At 38.4% G+C, this 26,278-nt stretch overlaps 1 protein-coding gene across 1 annotated transcript; it reads left to right on the top strand.

Annotated features, from left to right (window-relative positions):
• Positions 1–120: 120 nt before the first annotated feature.
• Positions 121–15,640, top strand: FAM98A (family with sequence similarity 98 member A). Its single transcript, XM_010372399.2, has 8 exons — positions 121–328; positions 3,842–3,990; positions 7,127–7,261; positions 10,789–10,973; positions 11,992–12,072; positions 12,640–12,756; positions 13,609–13,776; positions 13,862–15,640. The coding sequence occupies exons 1-8, from the start codon at positions 276–278 to the stop codon at positions 14,522–14,524; spliced, it is 1,551 nt and encodes a 516-aa protein (XP_010370701.1). The 5' UTR covers positions 121–275; the 3' UTR covers positions 14,525–15,640.
• Positions 15,641–26,278: the final 10,638 nt, after the last annotated feature.

The raw sequence follows: 26,278 nt of genomic DNA, 5'->3' as shown, positions 1-26,278 counted from the left end.
CACGCAGCCGGTCCTCCTGCCCTTCTTTGGGCGGCTGGCCTCACTATGCAGTAACACGCATGTGCAAAACTGCGGGCCCTGCAATTCCGTAGCGGGCAGGGGTGGGGCGGCCGGTGGGACAAAGTGTCTTGCGCACGCTCCGGACATGCGCAGTGCGGGAACTGAGGCGCCAGCTGTCGATTTGGAAGTTCCGGGGAAGTCGCGCATGCGCGAGTGTACGCGTTGCCGGCGAAGAGGGGAGCCTGACGACTCGGAAATTTGAATACCACAGTAGCATGGAGTGTGACCTCATGGAGACTGACATCTTGGAGTCGTTGGAAGATCTAGGGTAAGACTGTCAGGGCACGGGTCTCCCAAGCCCCAGGCTGCCGGCCCCCTGGGAACACCTCCTGCGCCCCAGTCTGAGACACCTGCCTCTCCACGCCGCACCCCGTGGCTCCTGGCTGTTGCTTCCCTTTGGCCCCGGCACCCCCAATGCCACGTCCACTGTCTGCACTGCTAGCTCGGGGTCCTCCAATCCCAACACCCCTGGGCCTGCCCGGTGCTCCCTGCAGCCGAGCTACCCGCAGCGTTTGTCAGTCATGCGTGTCATTGTCTGGGCTCTGGTTCTCGCCACCCCCACTCCCCGAGCTTCTCTCTTCGCTTCATCCTCCTGCCCTCCCCCTTAACCCCTCAACTCTAAAGGTTGCCAAAGTTGATTCTGCTTTGCTACTTGTTCTCCATATTTCCTGCTCCCATCTTGAGCCCCTACTCCTACCCCACCCCACTTTTCTCAAAATTTGTCCTTTGCCCAGTCATCTCTGCATGCACCCAGGCTTCCCTAAGCCACTTGTATGGGCGCTGCATCTGTTCCGCTAGCCAGCTCACTTGTGCATCTAACCTATCACCACGTCCCTGGGAACCACCAGCAGTTTGCCTTGAGTCTGTGATACTCTACCTCGTTGAGCCCCTTTAGACCAGGGTCGTCTTCACCCACAAACAACTTGCATATTTATTTTGCATTTTGTCTCTCCTCCTCCTGATAGTTATTCAACCATAATTCATCAGTATCTAGAACCTGGAAATAGGATTTGTTATCTCACTGGGTCACCCAGATCAGTGTACTCTATTAAACTTGAGAACGTGGACCCTCTTGGGCTAAATGTGGTTCCAGAAACAAATTGTATGGTTAGATATTTACCTACAGGTACGGTATCAAAACAAAGTACAGATTTAGCTAGCTGTATATCTAAGTAACAAGTTCTTTATCAAAACTTTCTATTAGGTTTTTCCATGACAAGGAAACTTTTCAGAGAAACCTTTCTTTAGGAAGAAACACCTTGAGGATTCCCGAAGTCTGCCTATTTGAATAATTTAGTACTCTAGTAGAAATTTTTAGGAACGGAAGTAGTCGTGCTTATCATCTGTCTTTGTCAGAGTGAAATAGCATTGTTCTTTTCTTGGAAACTTGCTCTGAATTTTCGTAAATATTCCAGACTTTAGGGGGCTGCTTTCTTTCATTAGGGCATATGTTAAAGTCATTCCGCAGAATAGTCTCTTTAGTTGACATCTCAGACTAAATTGCTTGTTCACACATGAAACCATTCATTCATTAGGACTTTTTAAGGAACAGTTGCTTTGTGGCAGTGTTGGGCACTTACGGTACAAGGTGAGGTGGAAAAGGGTTTCACAGGATACTGGGAAAATACACTGTGAGGAGCCCTGAGGAGGGTCCCTTTACTGGGAAAGGAAATGAAGTCCTAGAAGCTTCTTTCTGGAATAAATGACACTATAGTACTGAAGGAGGAGTGGAATGAAAGGAAGGGGGTAGACCTTATTAAATGTAGTCTTTCCGCATGGATGGTGGTCACTTAAGAATTGGCCACGGATGCTATTTCTTCCCATTATTGTCTTTTTTTTAATTTTTGCAGTCCTTTTTTAAACTTTTTATCCTTTTGGGTACTATACAAGTAATTGTTACTGTAGTAATTGTAATCACATAACTACTTGAGATGGATTGTAATGTAAACCATGGATTTTCTGAAAACTGTTATAAATTATAACCTTAACTACTTAGTTTGATGGCATTCAAACATTAAAAGTCAGCCTTAATTAATTGAAATGTACCTTTAAAGGATTCACTGAGAAATATTAGAATTAAATGACTCCCTTTTCTATTTATTTATTTATTAAGAGATGAGGTCTCGCTCTGGTGACCAGGCTGGTCTTGAACTCCTGGGCTCAAGCAATCCCCCCACCTCAGGCTCCAGAGTAGCTGGGACTGCAGGTGTATGCCACTGATCCCAGCAAATGACTGTCTTTTATCTCTTACCTGGCACACAGTAGGAATTCAGTAACTACTTGTTGAATAAACTAATGAAGTCAAAATGTGAAACACAAGGAGAAACTTGTAGGCCTAGTCTTTTGATTCCAGTGTCTAATAATACGCAGTTTATAAATCTAGATGCCAGGCGACATGTGATCTCATTTTTTTGGTGTATGATTTGTTTTCATTCTGTTGCATATATTGTATAAACCTGTAATCGTATTTTAAAGAGATTGAGAACTGTCATTTCTCTAACATACCTGTAGTTCTAAACATTATACTATCTTTTTTGTTTTTGAGACAGAGTCTCGCTCTGTAGCCCAGGCTGGAGTGCAGTAGCGTGATCTCGGATCACTGCAAGCTCTGCCTCCAGGGTTCACGCCATTCTCCTGCCTCAGCCTCCCGAGTAGCTGGGACTACAGGCGCCTGCCACCACTCCTGGCTAATTTTTTTGTATTTTTAATAGAGACAGGGTTTCATCATGTTAGCCAGGATGGTCTCGATCTCCTGACCGCATGATCCAGCCGCCTGGGCCTCCCAAAGTGCTGGGATTACAGGCGTGAGCCACCGTGTCCGGCTTAAACATTATATTAGCTTAAGCATATTTACTGTATCATCTTGAGTAGGCATTATTATCAATATTTAAGAGAATATAAAGCAATATGAATAATATGCATTTAAGATTTCTTGGAGTGACAAAAATCTCATATTTTAGAATATTGGTGATTGGAGTTCATTGTGACTGTCATCTTTTATGAATGTTTGAACATTTTAAAATTTTTAAAAATTGTATTGGAATCACTTACAAAGGATTAGGATTTACACGCACCAGTTCATTAACTGGCCAATATTTATTAAGCTAACCTTGACATTTCTATGGTACTAGAATGTCTTACTAGTCTTAACTATCATTAAATTTATAAAAATGATGTAAATGGTTAACCGGAAAGTTTTTACTTTTAAAGGAAGTCATTAAAAACCTAACCAAGCCTGGGCAACATAGTAAGACCCCATCTCTATAAAAAATAAAAAAATTAGCCAGGTTTGGTGGCTTGTGCCTTCACTGCACTTCAACCTAGGTGACAGTGCAAGACCTCATCTCAAAATAAAAACCTAATCTGGTTGTTTTCTGGAAAATTTTTAGAAAAGATAACCTGTTTTATTTCTGAAATAAGTTACAGTATAATTATCTATTACTTGTTAATTTGCTTTTAATACTCCAGTTACAGTAAGAAAATAAACCTTTTTACAATGAAAGCTTTTAGTAAATATACAGAAGTTGACATAATTTAGTAGTATATGTGACTCTGTTAGATATTCACCAACATTTTGAAAGGTTGAAATGCAGCTACCATTTAGCTGCTTTTCGTAATGGTTCAGTATAGTTCTCAATTTTGTTTATATTTGCCCATTTAAAATTGATCACATAACTTTATTAAATTATTGCTTATATAAATAAAACCATAGATACATTTTATCTGTAATATATTAGGTGTGATTGTATTTTCTTCTGAAATGTAATTTCTTGCTTGCCAGTTACAAGGGCCCATTGTTGGAAGATGGAGCGCTCTCTCAGGCAGTCTCTGCTGGAGCCAGTTCCCCCGAGTTTACCAAACTCTGTGCTTGGCTGGTGTCTGAATTAAGAGTGCTCTGTAAACTAGAGGAAAATGTGCAAGCAACTAACAGTAAGTAAACGTTCACTTTTAGGTACAAAGTATAAAAATAACATTGAGGTATTGTCAACTGAACATTATCAATACTAAAGCTGAAAGTTCCAAGTTTTTTGTAAATGTAAAAAATTTGTTAAGGAGCCAAGATTTTTTTCCCTCCATTGTTTTTAGAGGTGATTCAGAAATTGAAATGTCAGAATAAAGTCATGTAACTTAAAAATTCGTGGAGGCTGAAAATACCCTATTACTGAGAAACAGAAAAAGAGAGACCACAAGCATCGAATACATGAACTTCATATATTTTGTAAGATGTTAAATGTAAGATCCTAGATTGATGGCTAGAACTAGATACTGGGATATTTTTCTTTTAGGACTACCAGATTCTAGAAGCATCTATAGAATGTAGAGTAAATACATTATTATTCTGTTATGCTTGGGAAGAAAGAGAACACTTTGTTAAGACATTTTGTTTATCGTAAGAATGCATGGTTACATACATCACAGTGCGATCCAGGACGATCACATTTATGGGTCTGAGAGCTGTTCTGCATTTACCAGTTTTGTTTTCACTGTTGCACTAGTTTGTCGACACTGCAAAAGAGGCAAAAGCTTGGAACCTAACACTCTACCATCTGGTTCCTTCCTGCTGTAGGTAAACCTATAATAGGAGACCAAGGAAAATACTCACCTGTTAACCCACCCTTATGGAGAGCTATGCATATAATTCCTTTTTTTCCACATAATCACAGTTTGAAGAGCTCACGTTCTTGCATGCTAGTGTGTGTGTGTATGTATATATATAATATATATATATATATTTTTTTTTAATTTTACTTTAAGTTCCGGTATGCATGTGTAGAACATACAGGTTTGTTACATATGGATACGTGTGCCATTGTGGTTTGCTGCACCTATTGACCTGTCCTCTAAGTTCCCTCCCCTCACCCTCCACCCCACAACAGGCCCTGGAGTGTGTTGTTCCCCTCCCTGTGTCCACGTGTTCTCATTGTTCAACTCCCACTTAGATGTGAGAACATGTGGTGTTTTTTTTTCTGTTCCTGTGTTAGTTTGCGGAGGATGATGGCTTGCATGCTAGTATATTTAATGTGTACGTGTTAGTTGCATTCAATTCTAATTATTAAGGAGAGTATAGTGTAATAATAATGATAGCAACAGCTTGCATTTATTGTGTACTCCCTATGTTCTAAACATTTTATATGTGTTAGCTCATTAAACCTCAGGGCAACCCTATGAAGCAGGTTTTATTACTGTTATACCTTTAACAAGAAAGCCCAGAGAATTTAAATACATTGCCTGAGGTCATACAACCTATAGGGGTGAAGCCTGGATTCACCCCCAGAACAGTAGTCAAGTTCTGAGCCAGTGCATTTAAACACTGTGCTATACTGCCTCTTGACCAGATGTTTCAGAGACTGTAGGAACCTTTGAAAACACCAGTACTAGATGATAACCTATTTTTAACGTGGAGCCCCTTTCTCTCAAATGAAACATGATACAGAAGCTAACATGTAGAACAGGTTAAAAGGTGTTCTAACAGAGTAGAGACGAGGTAGCTTTAGCCCAACTCTTTCCTTATCATCCTCCCAGCTGCCTCTAAAGGAGCTCTGTGGAACTCAAGGGCTCACAGATCAAAGTTTGCAAAATATTCATAATGTAGTCTTCCTGTATTACAGGTTAGAAAATGGACTCAGGTGATCGAGTGACTCTCTCAAAGTTTGTTAATTTCTTCCCCTTTATGATATTGAATAGAGAACAATCAAAATAATGATGAAAGAGCTTTGTTTTTCCTTTGGTTCACCCAGTGAACTCTATACCTTTTTTTATATGCTATGGGATTACAAGACTGTAAGTCATGTTTGCTGCCTTCAAATTTTGTCTAATTGAGAATGTTACGCACAAATTAAACAGCCAGCGCTAAGTACAGTCCTTTTGTTTGTTTGTTTGTTTTTAGACAAGGTCTCACTCTGTCACCCAGGCTGGAGTGCAGTGGCGCGATCTGGGCTCACTGCAACCTCTGCCTCCCAGGTTCAAGCAATTCTCCAGGTCAGCCTCCTTAGTAGCTGGGACTACAGGCGTGCAGCATGACGACTGGCTAATTTTTGTTATTTTTTTTAGAGATGGGGTTTTGTCATGTTACTCAGGCTGGTCTCGAACTCCTGAACTTAAACCATCCCCTCCCAAAGTGCTGGGATTACAGGCGTGAGCCACCGTGCCCAGCCAAGTACAGTACTTAGATGCTGAACCACTTTGTGGTTCATAGAGGAAATCAGCAAATACACGGGTAAAGTTTCAGCCAAGTACAGGGAAGGTTTCATCAAGGAGCAAGGCCACTGGGCTTTGATGGATGGGTGGGATTTGCTAGAGGGGAAGAGAGTAGAGGGCATATCTGTCACAGGGAGTAACTTAAATAAAGGCACAGAGTGGAAATGAGACTGGCTATTCATGGGACAGTGAGGAGACTGGCCTGGCACAAACAAGAAACATTTGTGGAGGGAAAGTAGGTGATTATAGCTGAATATGCTGGGAAGATCTAACCTAAGCAGCTATGAAGAATCTTTAAAAGCAGACAGAAAAAAAATAGATTAGATGAGGGAGGAATTAGGGAGCCATTAAAGACTCCCAAATAAGGGAATGACCTAATGAATACTGTTTGAGAAAGCACATTTCAGATTGGGTTCAGTGGCTCATGCCTGTAGTAATGCCAGCACTTCGAGAGGCCAAGGTGGGAAGATAACTTGAGGCCAGGAGTTTGACACTAACCTAGACAACATAGTGAGACCCAGTCTCTGCAAAAAAAATTTCTAAATATTAGCCAGGCATGGTGGCATACACCTATAGGCCCAGCTATTCCAGAGAGTAAAACAGGAGGATCCTTCAAGCCCAGGAGTTTGAAGTTACAGTAAGCTCTGATCACACCACTCCACTCCAGCCTGGGCCTCAGAGACCTTATTTCAAAAAAGAAAAAAAAAAACAGAAGAAGCTTTGCAGTGGTGTAAGAAAGGATAAATTAGAAGGGAAAGAAACTCAAGTTATGAAAATCCTATTAACAATTTCAGTTGTATATAATAATTGTTATGCTAATGGAAAAATAATCACTATCATTAAATAAGATTATTTTAATTCTTAAAAGGTCCAAGTGAAGCTGAAGAATTCCAGCTTGAGGTGAGTGGGCTACTAGGGGAGATGAACTGCCCGTATCTTTCACTGACATCTGGGGATGTGACCAAGCGCCTTCTCATTCAGAAGAACTGCCTCCTCTTGCTCAGTAAGTTCATGGCTACTAGAATATAGCTATTATTTTCTGTTTATGTTTTCCATGACTAGTAAACTGACCATGTTTTTTTGTTTGTTTGTTTCATTATGGATATAATTCAAAATTCATTTTAAAAGAAAACTTCCTTAAATGTCCAATTTAGGAGCTGAGGGTAGACGTGTGCACTGGTAGCATTATTGTTTTCGTAACTGATACTCTTTCAGTATTTCAGCCTCAGTGGCACTCAGGCTGTTATGCTTCTCCTAATGTGATGACTGGTAGTGTTGGAGTGATGCTTAAGTGTATGATCTTTACACTTGCATTTTAGACTAGAAGCACATTTTTAAGTAGACTAGGAAGAGAGTATGGAAATAATGGAGATTTTGTTTAAAAATGGATTTCTTTGAGGAGAGTAAGCATTTATAATAGTAGATACGGTTAACGGTTAATGTAAAGTATTTTGTCCTGCTGCTATTTCTTTGCGGTTGGATAATTGGGGATTTTGGTTTTGTTTGTAAATATTCTGGAATAATACTTGGATTGTTCTGGTACTTCCCGATCATTCTGGGAAATACATTTTTATGAAAAGTTCTTTCCTTCCATGTTTTTTACATACTTACTACCGTTTTGTCTCTTCACACTGAAAAACAGTAAGTAGATTCACAAATTTTATTGCCTTCTATAAACTTTCCAATAAATACAACCTATAGTCTTAACTTTTACATTTACGTTAAGCTTTGGTTAACTGGCTATTGTAGTTCTCATTAGGACAGATAATTCAGAGGATTTAAAAAATATTTGTCTTTGCAACTCTATTATGGTTTCTGAAAAAATGATACAACTTCAGTTTTTAAGGTTCAGTTAAAAAAAAAAGTGTTCATAGCCATTATACTTAGGCACTAAGTTATTCCAGAATCACTTTTGTAACTTCCCCTTTGTCTGTCAAATGATTGTTACTGTGGGAATGTGCACGTAAGGTTAGGTGTTGCTTTGATACTGATATTGGTGCTGGTAGTTCTTACATATTCATTTAATATTCTTCATATGGTATGATTTCTGTAACTGATTCAATAGCAGTATACTCAGCTGATTCTTCCGTTATAGCATTGCTTATCCTGACCAATATTTGGCACTTAGAATATGTTATCGACATAGGAAGATAATAGCTGTGTGGAATGCTTACTAATGACCCCGAATAGCTAATTCTTCCAAAAAGCTCAGAGTTTGGCCTTGTTAGCTCTGATACTTATACAAACCACTTTGAATGTAAGTATAAAATGCCTTTCACACTTTTCTGTTTCTTAAGCAGACTTCAGTGAACATTATTTTGGACTCTGGGTCATAATTGTAGACTTTATTTTAATGTGCTATCATCACCTCAAAAGCTTTTCAAGAATATACAACTATTTGGTCTTCAATTAAATGACTAAATCATCTAGCGGTCACTCACTTTTTATATTCTTCCTACATATATATACACACTGTTTCCCTCTTTATCTTTGCTTCTGCCGATTCTCCCTTTCTAAAATATTCTCAGTTTGTAACCTCTGTTTATTCTAGCATTTACCTACATGTACTCATTTTCTACTTGGTCTGTGTAAATATTTCTCATCTTTCAAAGTACCAGTTGTCACATCTGGATACTATAATTTTACCTTTCCAGCACCCTTACCTCACTGATTCGAATCTTTTATTACATTGTATTTTAGGGGGGAAAACAAACCAGCCTCATTAGAATTGTTGGTAAAATAGAATAGCCTTTAAGTGAGTGGCTGAAAAGCTCTCATGTATCAGATTAAGGACTCTGGCTCTTTATTGGCCTTTTATGGTTCTCAGAGTGTTACCCTTATGTAAATTAAGTAAGATATCTGAGTTCCTAGTAGATGAAGAACTATTCATCTTTTATTTTTGCATATATTCTTTATTTCTAACTAGATTGTCGGAAGAGATCATCTTTTTGATGTTTTAAAAAATTTTATCTTCAGTGCGTTTCCCAGTGCTTTGAACACATCGATTACGATTAAAGTTTTTTCACGGTAATTATATTGGTAACCTAATTTTGTGAATACCTGAACTATGTTATCCCAAATTTACAGAACCAATGTATTAAATCATGTAGTATGTGATTTTCTAGAACAAGAGTTGGCAAACTTTTTCTAAAAGGGCCAGATAGTAAATATTTTTGGCTTTGTGGCCCTAAGTTCTCTGTCACAACTACATACCTTTGCTGTTACAGCATGAAAACAGCCATAGACAATATATAAATGAGTGAGTGTGGCAGTGTTCTAATAAAGCCTTATGTACAAAAACAGTGGTTATTGTCATAACAGTGGGGTTTTACTGTTTTGACGTTTTAACTCATAAATACAGTTTGCTGTATGGAACACGTTAAGATTTTACAGTGTCAAATCCATTTATAATGACCTTTCCAGAAACTTAGATGTATTTATTGTTTTAGAACAGGAGTTGGCAGCCTTTCAGAAATGATTTGCTAAAATTATGGACTGTATCCTTCTAGCATTACATTTTGGGTATAGGAAATTTGATACACAAGTTGACTTTTTTCTGCTTCTAGTAGGACCTGAGAGCCTTGAAAATATCTTTTTCCAAAACTGGTTTTGTTATAATGTCAGAAGAATCTCACTTTGTCACATAACCGGAGATCCTAAGACTCAAATGATTCTTAATCATCTTTTATAAAAATTGAAATGTCCTTGGGAATGTTAAAGGAATGGGATTGAATATTTATACCTTCAACTGAATTACCTGAAGCAGATTGCAGCCGTCATTATACCAGGCTGAAATCAGCACACCAGGGGATGATACTGACACAAAGAGGACTATGCCAAGAAGTGCTTTGAAAGTTTTATTGTTGTTTTGAAGGGAATGGGGTGAGGAAGGTAGGGGGAAGGGAGTCCTGAGAAGAATATAGATGAAAGAGGGATCTCTTTGAACAGCCAGAGGGCGACATAAGAATTGGAGACCATGGGAAAGGAACTCTGGGGTGCCTTCCTGCTTCTCCTGTAAGTTAAGCTTTGACTTCTTATCACTGTTGTTTCACACCTCTTCTGGACAGGCTATCTAATTACTGGGAGACAAGAGAGCAAGGTAGTTTTATCACTGATGCTCACAAGTAGTGAGAAGTAAGAAAAAAAAAAAAGAGTCATTTAAAAAGTCGTCACTTGCCACCTTTTGCAAAATTTTTAACAGATGCCAACCCCTGTTCTGGAGGTTCCTTAATACCAGAATTCAAGAATCCAAATTTTTAGTTGTTACTTACCTCGATCCTTCGGTTTCAAAGGAGAATCGCTTATTTTAAAATTAACCTTTAAACATTACATATCGCTTAAATACCTGAATTACATAACCAGTTTATATCTTATTTCATTTGCAGGTGAAAGTGGTTTTTCTTTCTTGTTTTTATCCATTCTTGCAGCTTTAACAGTTACATATCATTAGGTCTATATAGTTGTGATTCCAGACTTATGACTATAACTATAGCTGTATCTCATTTTGAAATCTTATTTTGTTTACTTCAGCATACCTCATCTCAGAACTAGAAGCTGCCAGAATGCTCTGTGTGAATGCTCCTCCAAAAAAAGCTCAAGAAGGAGGCGGTAGTGAGGTCTTTCAAGAGTTGAAAGGCATATGTATTGCTCTAGGAATGTCCAAACCTCCAGCCAATATAACTATGTTCCAATTCTTCAGCGGGATTGAAAAAAAAGTAAGACCTTTAGTACCAAACTGTAGTGTATTAAAGGCATAGTCCTACATTTGTTTGAAATGAAGCAATTAATTTAATTTCTCTTAATGGGAACCGAATGTGCATATATTATTAAGTAATTGTTACGAAATGAATTTTGGGTTTTAAATCCTAGATGCCTTAAAGATAAATTAGTATGTTAGTCTTTTCCTAAAAACATGTTAGCATGTTTCTTTTTCAAAAAGGAAACTTTACACTGGTTTGTAAGCTAAAGTAAGCTTAGATATAATGTAAAAAGGATTAAGATTTCAGTCCTTTTAAAAATTATTTTATCATTGACCTTTGATACAGTCAATTTAAAGTCTTTATCATTAAATGTTACCACCCTCCTCCCCATTGACTGGACAGAAAAGGATGTTAATATTTTCATTTTTTAATCTAGTCACTTCTAACCTCATGCTTCAGTTGACAAAATAGATTTGTTGACTGCTAACATAATCTAGTATGTGAAGGGAAATTAGAATTATTTTTATACCACACATTATCAGTTAAGATTTTCTATATAATTAATTAGAAACAAGCTATTTTAACAAAAAAATGAGTGGAAGAGAATGGTATTTGTTATAGCAGAGTTATTCCCTGTATGTTTATCTGCTGGACTTTTAAGAATTGGTACATTTGCATTGTGGGGTAGACCAGCACCATGATGCACAAATTTGGCTGAACTCTACAGGGGAGCAGCAGTGTATCCATAGTCCATATTTTCCTGTCTGTTCATTCATCCATTCAGCAAATGTTCATTGAGTGCCTACTGTTGTCAGGCACTGTTCTAGGTGCAATGAAGGACTTCTGTAGGCGTGAGGAGTGGGACCAGTGAGTGTCTTTATCTTGTGGGTCTTTTACATTTGCATTTCAAAACATCCTCCACCTTTGCCTCTGTCAGGAATCTTCTTTTGATGGCAAGATATGATGGGAATTGGGAAGATGAGGATGTTTTACTTTTAGAGTTTTTATTCATTTATTTATGTTTTTGTGTCAGTTAAAGGAAACATTAGCAAAAGTTCCACCTAATCATGTGGGAAAGCCTTTACTGAGGAAGCCAATGGGACCAGCCCACTGGGTGAGTAGTAATCATCTTGAGTAAACTTTGTAACGAACTATAGAGTTTATGATTTTCATGTCAACACTTATATTTCGTGTCAACATAACATAGAAAATTATGTTGTCTAATACATAGTTTTCTAGTTGAATACCCTTAGAATCATTTTGTGAATCTGAGGATTTCTGCAGAATAATTTTGTGTAAGATTAGAAGCACTTTTCTTATAATTTGTAAATATTTCACACAGCTGATAAAAGTAAACTGAAATTGAGTGTGATGCCTGTTTCTCATTGCCAGATGGATTGCCTTCAAGCCAAAAACTTTATTGGGCTGAATTTCACACAGTAAATTATGGGAAAGATAAACAAGAGTTGTGTATTTCACATATATTCTTCATTATGTTTTGAGAATCAGCTTTTTGTCACCTATCATTTCATTAATTGTTAGTATATTATATGGAAGAAGAACTTTTGACTGTTAAATTCCAGGATCTCAGTTATGAATGACCCAGACGTAGTTTTTGCCCTTTTGGGACAGAGGATCAAGCAGATTTAAATTCTAACAAGTTTTTTAAATTTTGCTTCAGGAAAAGATAGAAGCAATTAACCAAGCCATAGCCAATGAATATGAAGTCCGGAGAAAGCTGCTAATAAAACGTTTGGATGTCACTGTACAGTCCTTTGGCTGGTCTGACAGAGCTAAGGTACACATTAAATAATTTAAAAGAGCAGACTATTTATAAACTTGATCCCTGAACATCTAAACAATTTAGATACTTGGCAACTATGGGAGAAATACATAGAAGACACACATAGGGATTTTTCCGTAGTGAGTTATTGAGTAGTGGCTCAACTATTCAGCAATAATGAAAACATTTTTCAATTTTCTGTTTTTTAACAAATCTGAATTTTACAGTTTTTACTGGAGAGAGTTCTTATTGTGAGAGAAAGAGTTATTCTGAAAATTACTAAAAAAAAGTTGATTTCAAATTACTTGTTTACTTTAAACTAACCATTTAATTTGCTAATAGAAGTTAGAAATATTGGATTTAGTATGATTTATAGAGAATTGGAGAATTGGGTAAGACTTAAGTTTTTTTCAGCTAAATGAGACAATCCAGGTGATGACCTTGGTCATTCAGCAGATATTTATTACCTCATAGAAACCAAAGATAGGAAAATTAAAAAGCAAAATTGTTGAAATAACTTTACATTCTTATATTTAAATAGAGAATATGAATATGTTTAATCTGAGACCAGTGATGGGGGAACCTTTTTATCATGTTGGCCTTAAAACCCTAAAGGGAAGCGCTCCCACTCTACCCCTGCCCCCACTGTCCCTGTCACTCCTTGTTGTGTCAACAAGTCTGGCAGCTGTACTTTTAAGGTAGTTCTTGACTACGTAGGAGCAGTAGTGAGTATATAACTTTTCCTACCATCTGGAGCCTAGTAAATATCATTATCAGATATTTTGGAGACTTTTAACTTATTTAATATGTGTTTCTTATGTCATTTTGAAAATTGATATTTCTCTTTGAACACTTTTCTTTCAACAGAGCCAGACAGAAAAATTAGCCAAGGTTTACCAGCCGAAACGTTCGGTCTTATCCCCTAAAAGTACTATTTCTGTTGCCCATCTTTTGGCTGCAAGGCAGGACTTGTCAAAGATTTTAAGGACAAGCAGCGGCTCTATAAGAGAAAAAACTGCCTGTGCCATCAATAAGGTGATTAGAGTACCTTTAATTTTTTCCAAATGCATTTATTTCTGTTCATAAAATAAAAGTTTAAAATATCTTTCCTATTCTGTAGGTGTTGATGGGCAGGGTGCCTGACAGAGGTGGTAGACCCAATGAAATCGAACCTCCACCCCCAGAGATGCCACCATGGCAGAAGAGGCAAGATGGCCCCCAGCAGCAAACAGGAGGCCGAGGAGGAGGGAGAGGTGGCTATGAACATTCCTCATACGGAGGACGAGGAGGTCATGAACAAGGAGGCGGGAGAGGTGGACGTGGTGGCTATGACCATGGTGGCCGAGGGGGAGGAAGAGGAAATAAGCATCAAGGAGGCTGGACAGATGGAGGGAGTGGAGGAGGAGGTGGCTACCAAGATGGTGGTTATCGAGATTCAGGTTTCCAGCCAGGTGGCTATCATGGTGGCCACAGTGGTGGCTATCAAAGCGGAGGTTATGGTGGCTTCCAAACATCTTCATATACAGGAAGTGGATACCAGGGTGGTGGCTACCAGCAGGACAATAGATACCAAGATGGTGGGCACCATGGTGATCGTGGTGGTGGTCGTGGAGGGCGAGGGGGTCGTGGAGGGCGAGGTGGTCGTGCAGGCCAGGGAGGAGGCTGGGGAGGAAGAGGGAGCCAGAATTACCACCAAGGGGGTCAATTTGAACAGCATTTCCAGCATGGAGGTTATCAGTATAATCATTCTGGATTTGGGCAGGGAAGACATTATACTAGTTGAGGCTACCGAACCTTACATTTTGCTAGAGCTCAAGTAATAGAAACTTAGTTTCAGAATCCTGAATTCAGCACCTATTTTGAATTAATGTGAGACCACAGGTGGCAGGCAGATTCCTGCTTGGCATAAGCATTTGTAGGTCTTCATTCAATTCTGTTGAATTTTTTTATTGGACTTACATAATGCTGTTTATTTGAGAAACACATAACATCTCTCCTTTCTATGAAAAATTTTTTAAAAGGTGATTAAAATTGCCTTTAATTGACCAGTAGACTAATTCCGCAGTCAGAACATGCATACTTTTTTGAAGCAATTACTTGAATAAGTAGTTTTCATGTTTTCAATATGCAGTTTTGAAAATGAGGATTCACCTAGACTTTTTTAGATTTACTCCTAGGAAACCTTCCTCATATGAATAACCATTTATATGTGTTTTGCTTAAACTATTCCAATGCCTATTTTCCAAGCACAGTTCTGCCCCCGGTTGACTTTTATGCCACGTGTGCTTCGTGGTAGAACTTTTAGGTCAGTTCCTATTAAATGAGCTCTTCTGCAGATAGCACATTCAGTAGCCTTATTTTGTTGATGGAATACTGTATCATATGCTCAAATCTGAAAACCTTGAACACGGCCAAAATCCATAAAGATTATAAAAGCAAACTAAGTTGTGAACCTATAGTACATGTAGGCATTTAGTTAAGTATAGCAATTCAAACTGACCTGCATCCATCCAAAACAAATTCCTCCTTCAACCTTATTTTTACTTGAAATTTGCTAGAAGAAGTAGCAAACCGAAATTTGTTTTATGCATGAGTTAATACCACTGGCTCAGCAAATACAAGTTAGTTTGCTTTAGGCAGGAGACTTTTTTTGTAATGGAAGAAATGCACTACAAAGTTAAGACAGATTTTTTGCTAAGTGCAGGAGGCCCTTTATTATTGCTGCAGAAAACAAAAGCCTGGCTGAGTTGATGTTTTACATTCTCCCTTACTGAAATCTACATGACATGATGCTTCTTGCTGGGTTTTTGTACATGTAAACATTGTCAAGCTGTGAAAGAAAATGGCTGGAGGTGTGCTTTGTGTGAAAGGTGAGCAATAAAGTATCTGTTAAGTTCTCTCTTTGGTTTGAGTTTTATTTTAGCTACTGAATTATTCTGGACTCTTGCGTCAAGCTAATGAGCTAAGGCTTTTGTTCCCAAAGATTCTTGAGTATTTCCTTAAAACCTAATTGTAGTGAAAGGTGATTCTTATCCTAAAACCTTAAATAAATGGAAAAATGGCTCTTTCCAGGTTTTTGTTTTATAATAATAAGCTAGAAACCGTCACTACTCATCTCTGGCCACTGGGTGTAGCTGTTGCTACACATACTAGGCAAAAATGTCTCTAAGTTTTTAGGGGTTTTTTTGTTATTTGCTTCTCCATTTTTCCTAAGATTTGGGGGACTTTTTTTTTTTTAAAAAAAGGAAGTAACTGAAAATATAAACATGTTTGTTAAAAGGGAAATTGTATTTTCTTTCTACTACTAAATTGGGCTTTTTTAAAGAATCAACTCATGCCATTTAAAATAATCTACTTGCTACTGAGATAAGCACATTCTTCTGATAACTAAAACCATCTTTGAAAACCCACATTGATCCTTTTAACTTTACCTGTTTTATTTTTCAGCTAACATTTAAATAATTTTAAAATGTTCAAATTTGAAGACAATTTCAAGTATTTTATCATAAAATTAAGGTTTTAAGTTGTCTCGAATGTTGTGTTGGTTTCTTTAAACTGTTAAATAATTATGTTTATATAGGATTTCCTATTAAAATTGTGAACGTTTCATACTTTAAATGTATCATATCTTAGGATGTATTTATATTTATTATTTGCTTTGATCTGTTTTGTAGCCTCAGACTCCACAATATACCTAATGAATACAGGTTTCATTCTTTAGAGAAATATAATTTTGATTTATCTTTATGGTTAATAGATTGCTTTTTTGAATATAAGCATATAAGAAAGCAAATGATACATTTCTCCCTGATAGCTCTGAAATCTGCATCTCCTGCTTCAAACTAGATTTTCCCCCAACAACATTACTTTTTTAAAAACTTACGTTCCGGGTTGCATGGGAAGGTGTGTTATACAGGTAAACTTGTGTCACAGCAGTTTGTTGTACAGACTATTTCATCATCCAGGTATTAAGCCCAGTACCCGAAGGTTATCTTTTCTGTTCCTCTGCTTCCTCCCACCCTCCACCCTCAGGTAGACCCCTATCTGTTGTTTCCCTCTTTGTGTTCGTGGGTCCTCATCATTTTGCTCCCACTTATACGTGAGAATATGTGGTATTTGGTTTTCTGTTCCTGTGTTAGTTTGCTAAGGATAATGGCCTCCAGTTCCAGCCATGTTCCTGCAAAAGACAGGATCTCATTCTTTTTTATGGCTATATAGTATTTTATGGTGTGTACATGTACCACATTTTCTTTATCCAGTCGGTCACCGATGGGCATTTAGGTTGATTCCGTGTCTTTCCTATTGTGAATAGTGCTGCAGTGAATATACGCGCGCATGTGTCTTTATGGTTGAATGATTTATTTTCCTAGGGATGTATACCCAGTAATGGGATTGCTGGGCCAAATGGTAGTTCTGCTTTTAGCTCTTTGAAGAATCGCCATACTGATTTCCACAATGGTTGAACTAATTCGCACTCCCACCAACAGTGTATAAGGGTTCCCTTTTCTCTGGAACCTTACCAGCCTTTGTTATTCCTCCCCCGCCCTTCCCCGTTCTGAAACCATAAAAGAATTGAGTTTTTTCTCTTGAACATAGATCAAGTTCTCTAGAAACAGGATATTTCAAACCACCAGTTAGTTTTGTTGTTATATTAAAGTTCTTAGGTTTTATATAGAGAGTATCTTTTGATCTTATACACATTCTTAACCTTAACTTGTAGTAAGTAATGATTTACTGGAATAGTGCATATAAGAATTTCTTGGAGAAACAAGCAAAAAATATTAGGAGAGAATTTTTGACATATGAAGTCTTAAAACTGTTATCTCTTAAAATGGATACCGTGAGACAGTACCTTTAGTTAATGTTCTGTTTCCTCCTACTACTAGGAACTAGAATAGGATGTCAGTATTCTCTATGAAAACTATAAAACATGTACCACTATCATTTTTATTTCTTGCTCTGTAGCCAAACTAATCAAGCATCCAACTGTGGCAGACATAGAATAGACAAATTCTTGCTGAGGCAAGACATTTGAATCATTCTATATATAAATTGATTTCCCAGTACCCGGATTACCTCCATCCTTAGACTTCAGTATTTTTAGGTTGTGCCCATTATGTCTTTCTGGATACTTTGTCTACCTATATTACATCCTTTTGAAAATATATTTTAATTATGTTTATATTATTTAATCATACCCCCACCTCCCACCTTAAGTAATTTGGATAGCATTTGATCCATTTGTTTTTTAACAGAGAGGATTACCTAAATTAAATTTAGGTATTTATTTGTATTTTACCTAAATAAAAAAATGAGTTTACCTAAATAAAAAAATACATTCATCACAGAATACTTAGCATTTTATGACTTCTTATTATCCTGTTTTTCTTGCTTCTGTCTTTCCCCATTAACATGGTAATAACTAGAAATGCTTTTTGTGTGTGTGTGTGTGGTTTCCATATTTGTATATACTAGTGTATTCCTAGGGTTCAAATCACTGATTCAAACAGGTGTGCATGTCAGTGTTTGAACTCACTTTTCCCCTTGCACAATTGTAGTTACCTGCAGATGTGTGGTTGTAAGTTGGAGTAAACATAACTGTTGGTATGAGAACTTCCACAACAAATCATCCCCTGCCCACTAAATGTAAATAAAGAGGCCGGGGGCAGGAATGATAGGGGGAAAAAAAATGTTTCCTAGAAATCTGGGTGGGGGAGAATCTTTCGGAGAAAACGTCTCTCAAAATGATCGGTATTTGTTAAATTGAGTTATAATTTTTTCAAGAAGGAAAAAGGCCTGGCCAGGCGCGGTGACTCACGCCTGTAATCCCAGCACTTTGAGAGGCCGAGGTGGGCGGATCATCTGAGGTCAGGAGTTCAAGACCAGCCTGGCCAACATGGTGAAACTCCGTCTCTACTAAAAATACAAAACTTAGAAAACTTAGCTGTGTTTAGTGGCGGGCACCTGTAATCCCAGCTACTTGGGAGGCTGGGGCAGGAGAATGGTTTGAACCCAGGAGGCGGAGGTTGCAGTGAGCCGAGATTTCACCACTGCACTCCAGCCTGGACAGCAGAGGGCATCCATCTCAGAGAAAAAAACAAAAAAAAACAACAAAAAAGGAAGAAAGGCCTGTAGTTCAGTTCAATAAAAATGAGTATCTGCTATATTCTAGCACTGTGCTGGGCTGAGGTAGAAAGTCCATGCCTTGAGAAATGTCTCAGCATGGACTGAATGATAGAACCAGAAACATAGGTAATTGTAGCATAAATAATAATGAAAGTTACGCGTGGGTACTACGAGAGCATGGTGTTTCCATATTGTTTATATGGGGTGGAAATTGGCAGAAATTGGAAAGATTGCAGGGGTCAGTTAATAGAGGGATCTCCATGCTGTCCTGAGTAACTTGGACCTACTTTGTGTACAGTAATATACCAGTAACACAGCATATTCAAGTTCGGCTCTGTGTAAATTATTGGCTCAAGTGTTAGGGGATAGACTCGAGGAGGGCAAAGATTGGAATCAGAAGCATGGAGCTTAAACTAATGTAGTAGATACAGTAACGGTACAAAAGGGGCGGATTTGAGAATTATGTAGGAAGCAAATATCATAGGAGTATATTAGAACAAGAAATTTAGTATGAACCTTGGTTTTTGGTTTTTTGTTTTTTTGGTTTGTGATTCAGTGGATGATGAACTACCAATTGAAATCGAAATTACAAGAAGGGGGAAAGGTGTGCTGGGGGAAATGATTTCAGTCTGAAACTCCAGAAAATGCTTGGAGATAGAAGTTTGGGAATGATCAACATCCACTGATTTTTGCATTGAAACATTTCATCAGAAAAATGATTCCGAATTAAACCATCCAAAAAGGGAGGAAAGGGGCAGTGGATCAAGGATGAAATCTTAAGGATTAATCAGTTAAGGGATAGATGGAGCAGGGTTAAGGATTAATCAGTTAAGGGATAGATGGAGCAGGGTCACAGAGTAAGAGGGATACCTAGAGAACAGTGGCGTGGAAGCTTAGGGTTGGTACTAAGAATGCTAATTTATTTTATTACTGTTTATTGAGAGCAACATGAGTACTACTATTACCGCTCTTTTCACATGTAAGGAGTATGAAGCCAGGATAGTTGAGAAGACTTGCCCATATCCATATAGTTAGTAAGCAGGGGAGCTGGAATAAACCTCGGGCCATCTGGCTCCAGAGCTCAGTAATGCACAATTCCAGATGCTACAGAGAAATTCAACAAACTAGAGTTGAAAAATAGCCATTATGTCTTGTGCGCGTTTCTGTGTTATTGTTTTTTTCTGGTGGCATTTTCAAGAGCAGTTTCAGAATAAAAATTGAGACCAGTTTTCTGGAGTTTAAGGAAAGAATGAGAAAAGAAACCATAAGTTTAGATTATAGTTGACCCTGAACAACAGGTCCACTTATATGAGAAGGTTTTTCAACCAAATGCCGCTGTAAAATAGAGTATTCACAGGATGTAAAGACCTCCTTATAGGGACGGGCCAATTTTTCATATATGTGGGTTTTACAGAGCTGACTGTGGACTTGACTATGTGTGCATAATGGTGTATGCATTAGTTCAGGGGTCCTGGAACTAATCTCCTTGTGTATACCAAGGGACCACTGTAGTTCTAGAAGCTTCACTGAGAAAGGACAGAGTAAAATAACAGTATAACATTTAGTGGAATGAAGTGATGTACTCTGAAAGGTTACAAAAACCAGGGAAGTCTTTAAGAAAATGTAATTGAAAATCTTTAAGAACCCGAAAGTATCAATAACAATTATTTAGGGGTTTAAAGCAAGCATATCTAGTACTCTCTCTCTCTTTATTTGTTTATAAGTGAATAAATGCATGAATGACAGGCCTAGACTGGAGTGATCATAGCGCACTGCAGCCTCAACCTCACAAGCTCAAGTGATCCTCCCACTTCAGCCTTTCGAGTAGTGGGGTCTGCAGATGGGCACCACCACACCCAGCTAACTTTTTTTCATTTTCCATAAAGCCAGGGCCTCACCATGTTGCCCACGCTGGTCTCAAACTCCTGGGCTGATGCGATCCTCCCACCTTGGTCTCCCAAAGTGCTGGAATTACAGGTGTGAGCCACAGCGCCTGGCTTCTTACTTTTATTTATGAGGCATTTACAAAATGGTTGAGATAACAGACTTATTTTGCAAAATACATGAAAAGTATTATCAAGTCCTCAGAACAGGTAGGTTTATTCCCAGTTATGCAAAGTTTCCAGCACCTATCAATGCCTTAGTCAACATCAGCTGTAATATCTCTCAAGGCTTAACTGCTTCAGAATTGTTTCTTTTCCAGTAGAAACCAATTTATGTGGTATGGTATGGAAGATGATCTATCACAAGTCAACTACACTAATGTGTAACTACAGAGAAATTTGCTTCATTCTAACCCTCAATTATTAGAAATTAGTGAAAAATTTTCTAGTGAAATAAAAAGTAAATTACAACCTAAAAGGATGAGCCAGGGCTTTTTAAAAAATTTATAATGATAATGAAATGTAATAAATTTAAATTTTGTGGTGCCACTCAAGGTTAACACCTTATCAAGTTATTTAAGTGCTTACTCCAGAAAACATAAAAGTAATAGAAAGCATTTTTCCCCTAGATACCTACTCTATAACAAACTGGGGTGATGAAATTTGTACCTATGTTAAAATTTGAGAGCAATGGGTGGATGCAACAAATACTTGCCTAACGATTCATTTAAATTACCAGGAGGCAGTCTGGTACACTAGCTATGTGATGTTGAGCAAGTTATTTAACCCATCATGTTCCAATCTCTAAAGTGGGAGTAATTCCCACCTTCTTAGAAGAGCTGGGAGGATTAAGTGTGATGATCCCTATAAAATACCTACCACAATGTATAGCACATAATACACACCCAGTGTTTATTATCAATACAGAAGTAACTAATATTCAGGAACTTCCTAAGCACAATCTTAGGGAGAAATCTCTACTCTTCCTGGTTCAGGTTTGGAACAAATGTTGCAGAGAAAGGCATAGCACTCAATTATTTCCCTTCCTACAACTTCAAAACAGCCTAAGCTATCCTGAGTACTCACACATAAAGATGGGCAATCTGCTTTGCATCTTTTTGCTTTTTTTTTTTTTGAAACAGTACAACATGATGTTCATATTTGCTTTTGTATTCTAGCTTTTTTTCTAATAAATTCTTTTCCCTTGTATTCAGTGTGTGACTATGTAGAATAGAGCTGCTGTGTAACAGCATTGTTAAAGACAACAAAGGGAGTGAGTTGAAGATAGGGTGGCTCATGTTACAGACTTTTTTTTGTTTTGTTTTTTTTGAGACAGTCTTGCTGTGTCACCCAGGCTGGAGTGCAGTGGCGCTATCTCAGCTCACTGCAACCTCCGCCTCCCGGGTTCAAGTGATTCTCCTGCCTCAGCCTCCTGAGTAGCTGGGACTACAAGCACATGCCACCATGCTGGCTAATTTTTTGTGTTTTTAGTAGAGACGGGTTTTCACTGTGTTAGCCAGGATGCTCTCAATCTCCTGACCTCGTGATCCACCCACCTCGGCCTCCCAAAGTGCTGGGATTATAGGTGTGAGCCACCGCACCTGGCCACAGAATTCTTTTTATGTCCCTTCAGAACATTTCCTCTCATTGGTCATGCTTTTGTTTTCCCATCAAAAACAAAATAGGCTGGGCGCAGTGGGTCACACCTGTAATCCCTGCACTTTGAGAGGCCTAGGTTGGAGGATCACTTTAGGGCAGAAGTCCAAGACCAGTCCAGGCAACATAGCAAGACCCCATCTCTTAAAAAAAAAAAAAAAAAAAAAATTATTTTTTTTAAATTAGCCAGGCATGGTGGCACATGCCTGTAATCACAGCTCTTTGGGAGGCTAAGGCAGGAAGATCTCTTAGGCCCAGGAGTTTGAGGCTGAAGTGAGCTATGATTGTGCCACTGCACTCCAGCCTGGGCGACAATGAGAACTGATCTCTAAAAACTAAAAATACGGCCGGGAGTGGTGGCTCACCTGTAGTCCCAGCACTTTGGGAGGCCGAGGCAGGCAGATCACCTGAGGTAGGAGTTCGAGACCAGCCTGGGCAACATGGCGAAACCCCATCTCTACTAGAAATACAAAAATTAGCCAGGTGTGTTGGTGCACATCTGTAATAACAGCTCTTCGGGAGGCCGAGGCAGGAGAATCGCTTGAACCCAGGAGGGGGAGGTTGCAGTGAGCCAAGATTAGTCCACTGCATTCCAGCCTGGGTAACAGCGAGACTCCATCTCAGAAAAATAAAAATAAAAAATAAAAACACAATAGGAAGGTAGAATGATGCCTATGATTTAGCATAGTGTTTTCCAAAATGGAATAAGGAATAGCGCATGAAGTCACTGCAAGAGATACGCTGCTAAGTCAAATAAATGTAAGCAAGGGACTCGGTTTCTAGATCATCTTTCACGGTTACTTTTGCCCAAAACTAGCTGAGAAAACAACTTCCCAGTTTACATTTTTAATGTAAACTGTTACATATTTAAAGGCATTCTAACCCTTTAAGTACTTTTGTACTGTATTTCCCTTAAGGATCAAATTGACCTGTCTGGGGATATTCTGAATTCAGACTAACTAAAACAATATAGGTTAGTTATGTGGGTTGTTTTCAATATAAGTAGAATGTTTTATGAAAACAAAATCTATTAAGATACACTAGATAAAATAAACTGATACATGACTTCTTTCACACTTAGAGATCTCTATGCAATAACCTACTTAAAACCTATGCTATCAAATCATGTCATGCAATATTTATTCCAATCACCGTCAATGCTCATTTCATCTTATAGCAAACAATAAACTTATTTAAATTTATGATGAAACATTTTGTATATAAAATTTTTTTTTGAGACAGAGTCTCGCTTTGTCACCCAGGCTGGAGTGCAGTGGCGCCATCTCGGCTCACTGCAAGCTCCGCCTCCCGGGTTCATGCCATTCTCCTGCCTCAGCCTCCCGAGTAGCTGGGACTACAGGTGCCCGCCACCACGCTGGGTAACTGTTTGTATTTTTAGTAGAGACGGGGTTTCACCGTGGTCTCGATCTCCTGACCTCGTGATCCACCCGCCTCAGCCTCCCAAAGTGCTGGGATTACAAGCGTGAGCCACCGCGCCCAGCCTTGTATATAAACTTTAAAACGATCAGGTAAACACAAGGGCTTAAAGACCACTAATTTGGTAAATGCCTTTATGTGTGTCTGAGGGATACTTCATCATAATGCACTCTCCCAGACCAGAGACGGGTTTCTCTGAATATGGTATACCAGATCAACCTTCTTTTTCAGACGATAACCTCTACCATTTTCTGTGATAGAACACCACCTTCGAAGTCATTTTAGCTACAGGAAAAATAAGAGTGATGGAAAGAGGATTGTGTTAGGAGTTTTTAAAATATTCTTGTCTCAGTTCTGCTAATAACTAGTTCTGGGTTTTTCTGTTTCATTAAGTGATTATCAAAAGGATAGGTGCACATTCTGCTGCAGTCGGTCCTCACATTTGTCATTGTTACCTTGCCTGCAACCCTTTGTTCCTCTGTGACATAGACCCTAAGGAGGATCCATATCATTCTGTTACTATTATTATTAATATTATTCTTTAAATTTTTTTGAGATGGAATTTCATTCTTGTTGCCCAGGCTGGAGTGCACTGGTGTGACTCCGGCTCACTGCAGCCTCCGCCTCTCAGGTTCAAGTGATTCTTGTGCCTCAGTCTCCCGAGTAGCTGGGATTACAGTGCTGGGATTACAGGGGTGAGCCACCAGACCCAGCCATATTATTATTTAATTTTTAAATAGGTTATTCATAGTTCAGAATTCAAAATGAGAAAAAAAAAGTTATTCAATGAGCTCCTTTTCTCACTTTTGCCCCTCAGCCACACAGTTCCCCTCCCGAACACAATAGTTTATTAGGTATGCGGTATTGTCCTCTCTCAGAGATGTTTTAAACATATAAAGGGAATAGATATATTCATTATTTCCCTCATTTGTATACTGATGATGACATATAATACATAATGTTTTGAAGCTTGGTTGTTTTTAAAAAATTTATCTTGGAGACTTCCTATCAATTTATATAGAGTTTCTTCTTTGTTTAAAACATCTGAATGGTATTACATTGTATGGATATAACTATTTAACTAGGTCTTTATTGGTAGATTTTTGATTATTTCCAGTTATTTCTAATCCTGAACAATACCCTTGTGAAAACCCTTGTTTACTTTTAATTTCTCTTATGTCCAAGTATAGCTTGAGAGATCACAAATAAAAGCATGGATTCTGGACACAGAGTGCTGGGGTTTGAACCCTGGCTCTACTTATGAGGTGTGCGTCTCTGGGCCTGCTACTTAACTTCTCTGCTTCAGTTTCCTCATCAGTAAGAACTTTAAGATCAGTGCAGAGACTTGGTGACACGGCCTGTGTAAACTGCTTAGAACAGTGGCTGACATATGCTGTATTAGTTACTGCTATTAGTTACCGCTCTTAGTTACCGCTCTTAGTTACCGCTCTTAGTTACCGCTCTTAGTTACCGCTCTTAGTTACCGCTATTACTACTATTGTTATTGTCATTCTCATTTTCTTTAGGATAAATTCCCATATATGGACTAAGTCAAAAAGAAAGAACATTCCTAATCTTTATGGATGGCCAAAATGGTCTCCATTAAGGATATACAAATTTGTATTCCCAGTGGTGATGTATGAATAGAATGTCTCTCGCCCTTGTGCCAAGAAAGTCTTCACATTTTTTTAGTTTGATGACTGAAACTGTGTAGTTTTGTTGTTTTGTTTGTTTTGAAACAGTCTCACTCTGTCACCAGGCTGGAGTGCAGTGGCGTGATCAGGGCTCACTGCAGCCTCGACTTCCCCGGGCTCAGGTGATCCTGCTGCCTCAGCTTCCCAAGTAGCTGTGTGCCACCACGCTCGGCTAATTTTGTAATTTTGGTAGAGATGGAGTTTTGCCATCAGCCTGCTGCCCAGCCTGGTCTTGAACTCCTGGACTCAAGCCATCTGCCCATCTCGGCCTCCCAAAGTGTTAGGATTATAGGCGTGAGCCACTGCTACCAGCCCACAGTGTAGTTTTAAGTTGCATTTCTTCTTTGTGAGGGATGTGATGTGGTTTTATGAATCCCTTGGATTTCTTTTGATGTGGATTGTCCATTTAATTCTTTTGCTTATTTTATTTGAAACCAGGACATTAGATTTCTTATGAATTTGTAGCTCTTTATATATTAGATAAGTTAGCTGTGTGTTAGTGATAGGATTTGAAAAGGTTTTAAAGTATTTTTTGTCTACTTTTCCCTTAACTTTTGGTATAATAAGCCAATCAGACTTTTTATGGTGCAGATTTTTGTCAGTCTTCTTTCCTATGGCTTCTGGGAACTGTGTCACACTTAGAAAGGCTTCCCCTGTCCAAGATAGTAATTAAAAATAATTTTCATACTGTTCATTTCTATGGTTCTATTCATTTCCATTTAAATCACCCATTCATTTGGA

The sequence above is a fragment of the Rhinopithecus roxellana genome, chromosome 17, assembly GCF_007565055.1.
Source record: "Rhinopithecus roxellana isolate Shanxi Qingling chromosome 17, ASM756505v1, whole genome shotgun sequence".
In the NCBI taxonomy this organism is placed as follows: Eukaryota; Metazoa; Chordata; class Mammalia; order Primates; family Cercopithecidae; genus Rhinopithecus; species Rhinopithecus roxellana.
The sequence above is the reverse complement of the archived record's forward strand: the minus strand, read 5'-3'. Positions and strand labels throughout refer to the sequence as shown.

Coding starts and splice junctions, on each gene's coding strand:
- FAM98A (XM_010372399.2), top strand. CDS start 276: ATGGAGTGTGACCTCATGGAGACTGACATCTTGGAGTCGTTGGAAGAT. Junction 7,262..10,788: donor GAACTGCCTCCTCTTGCTCA/GTAAGTTCATGG, acceptor TGTTTACTTCAG/CATACCTCATCTCAGAACTA. Junction 13,777..13,861: donor CTGCCTGTGCCATCAATAAG/GTGATTAGAGTA, acceptor CCTATTCTGTAG/GTGTTGATGGGCAGGGTGCC.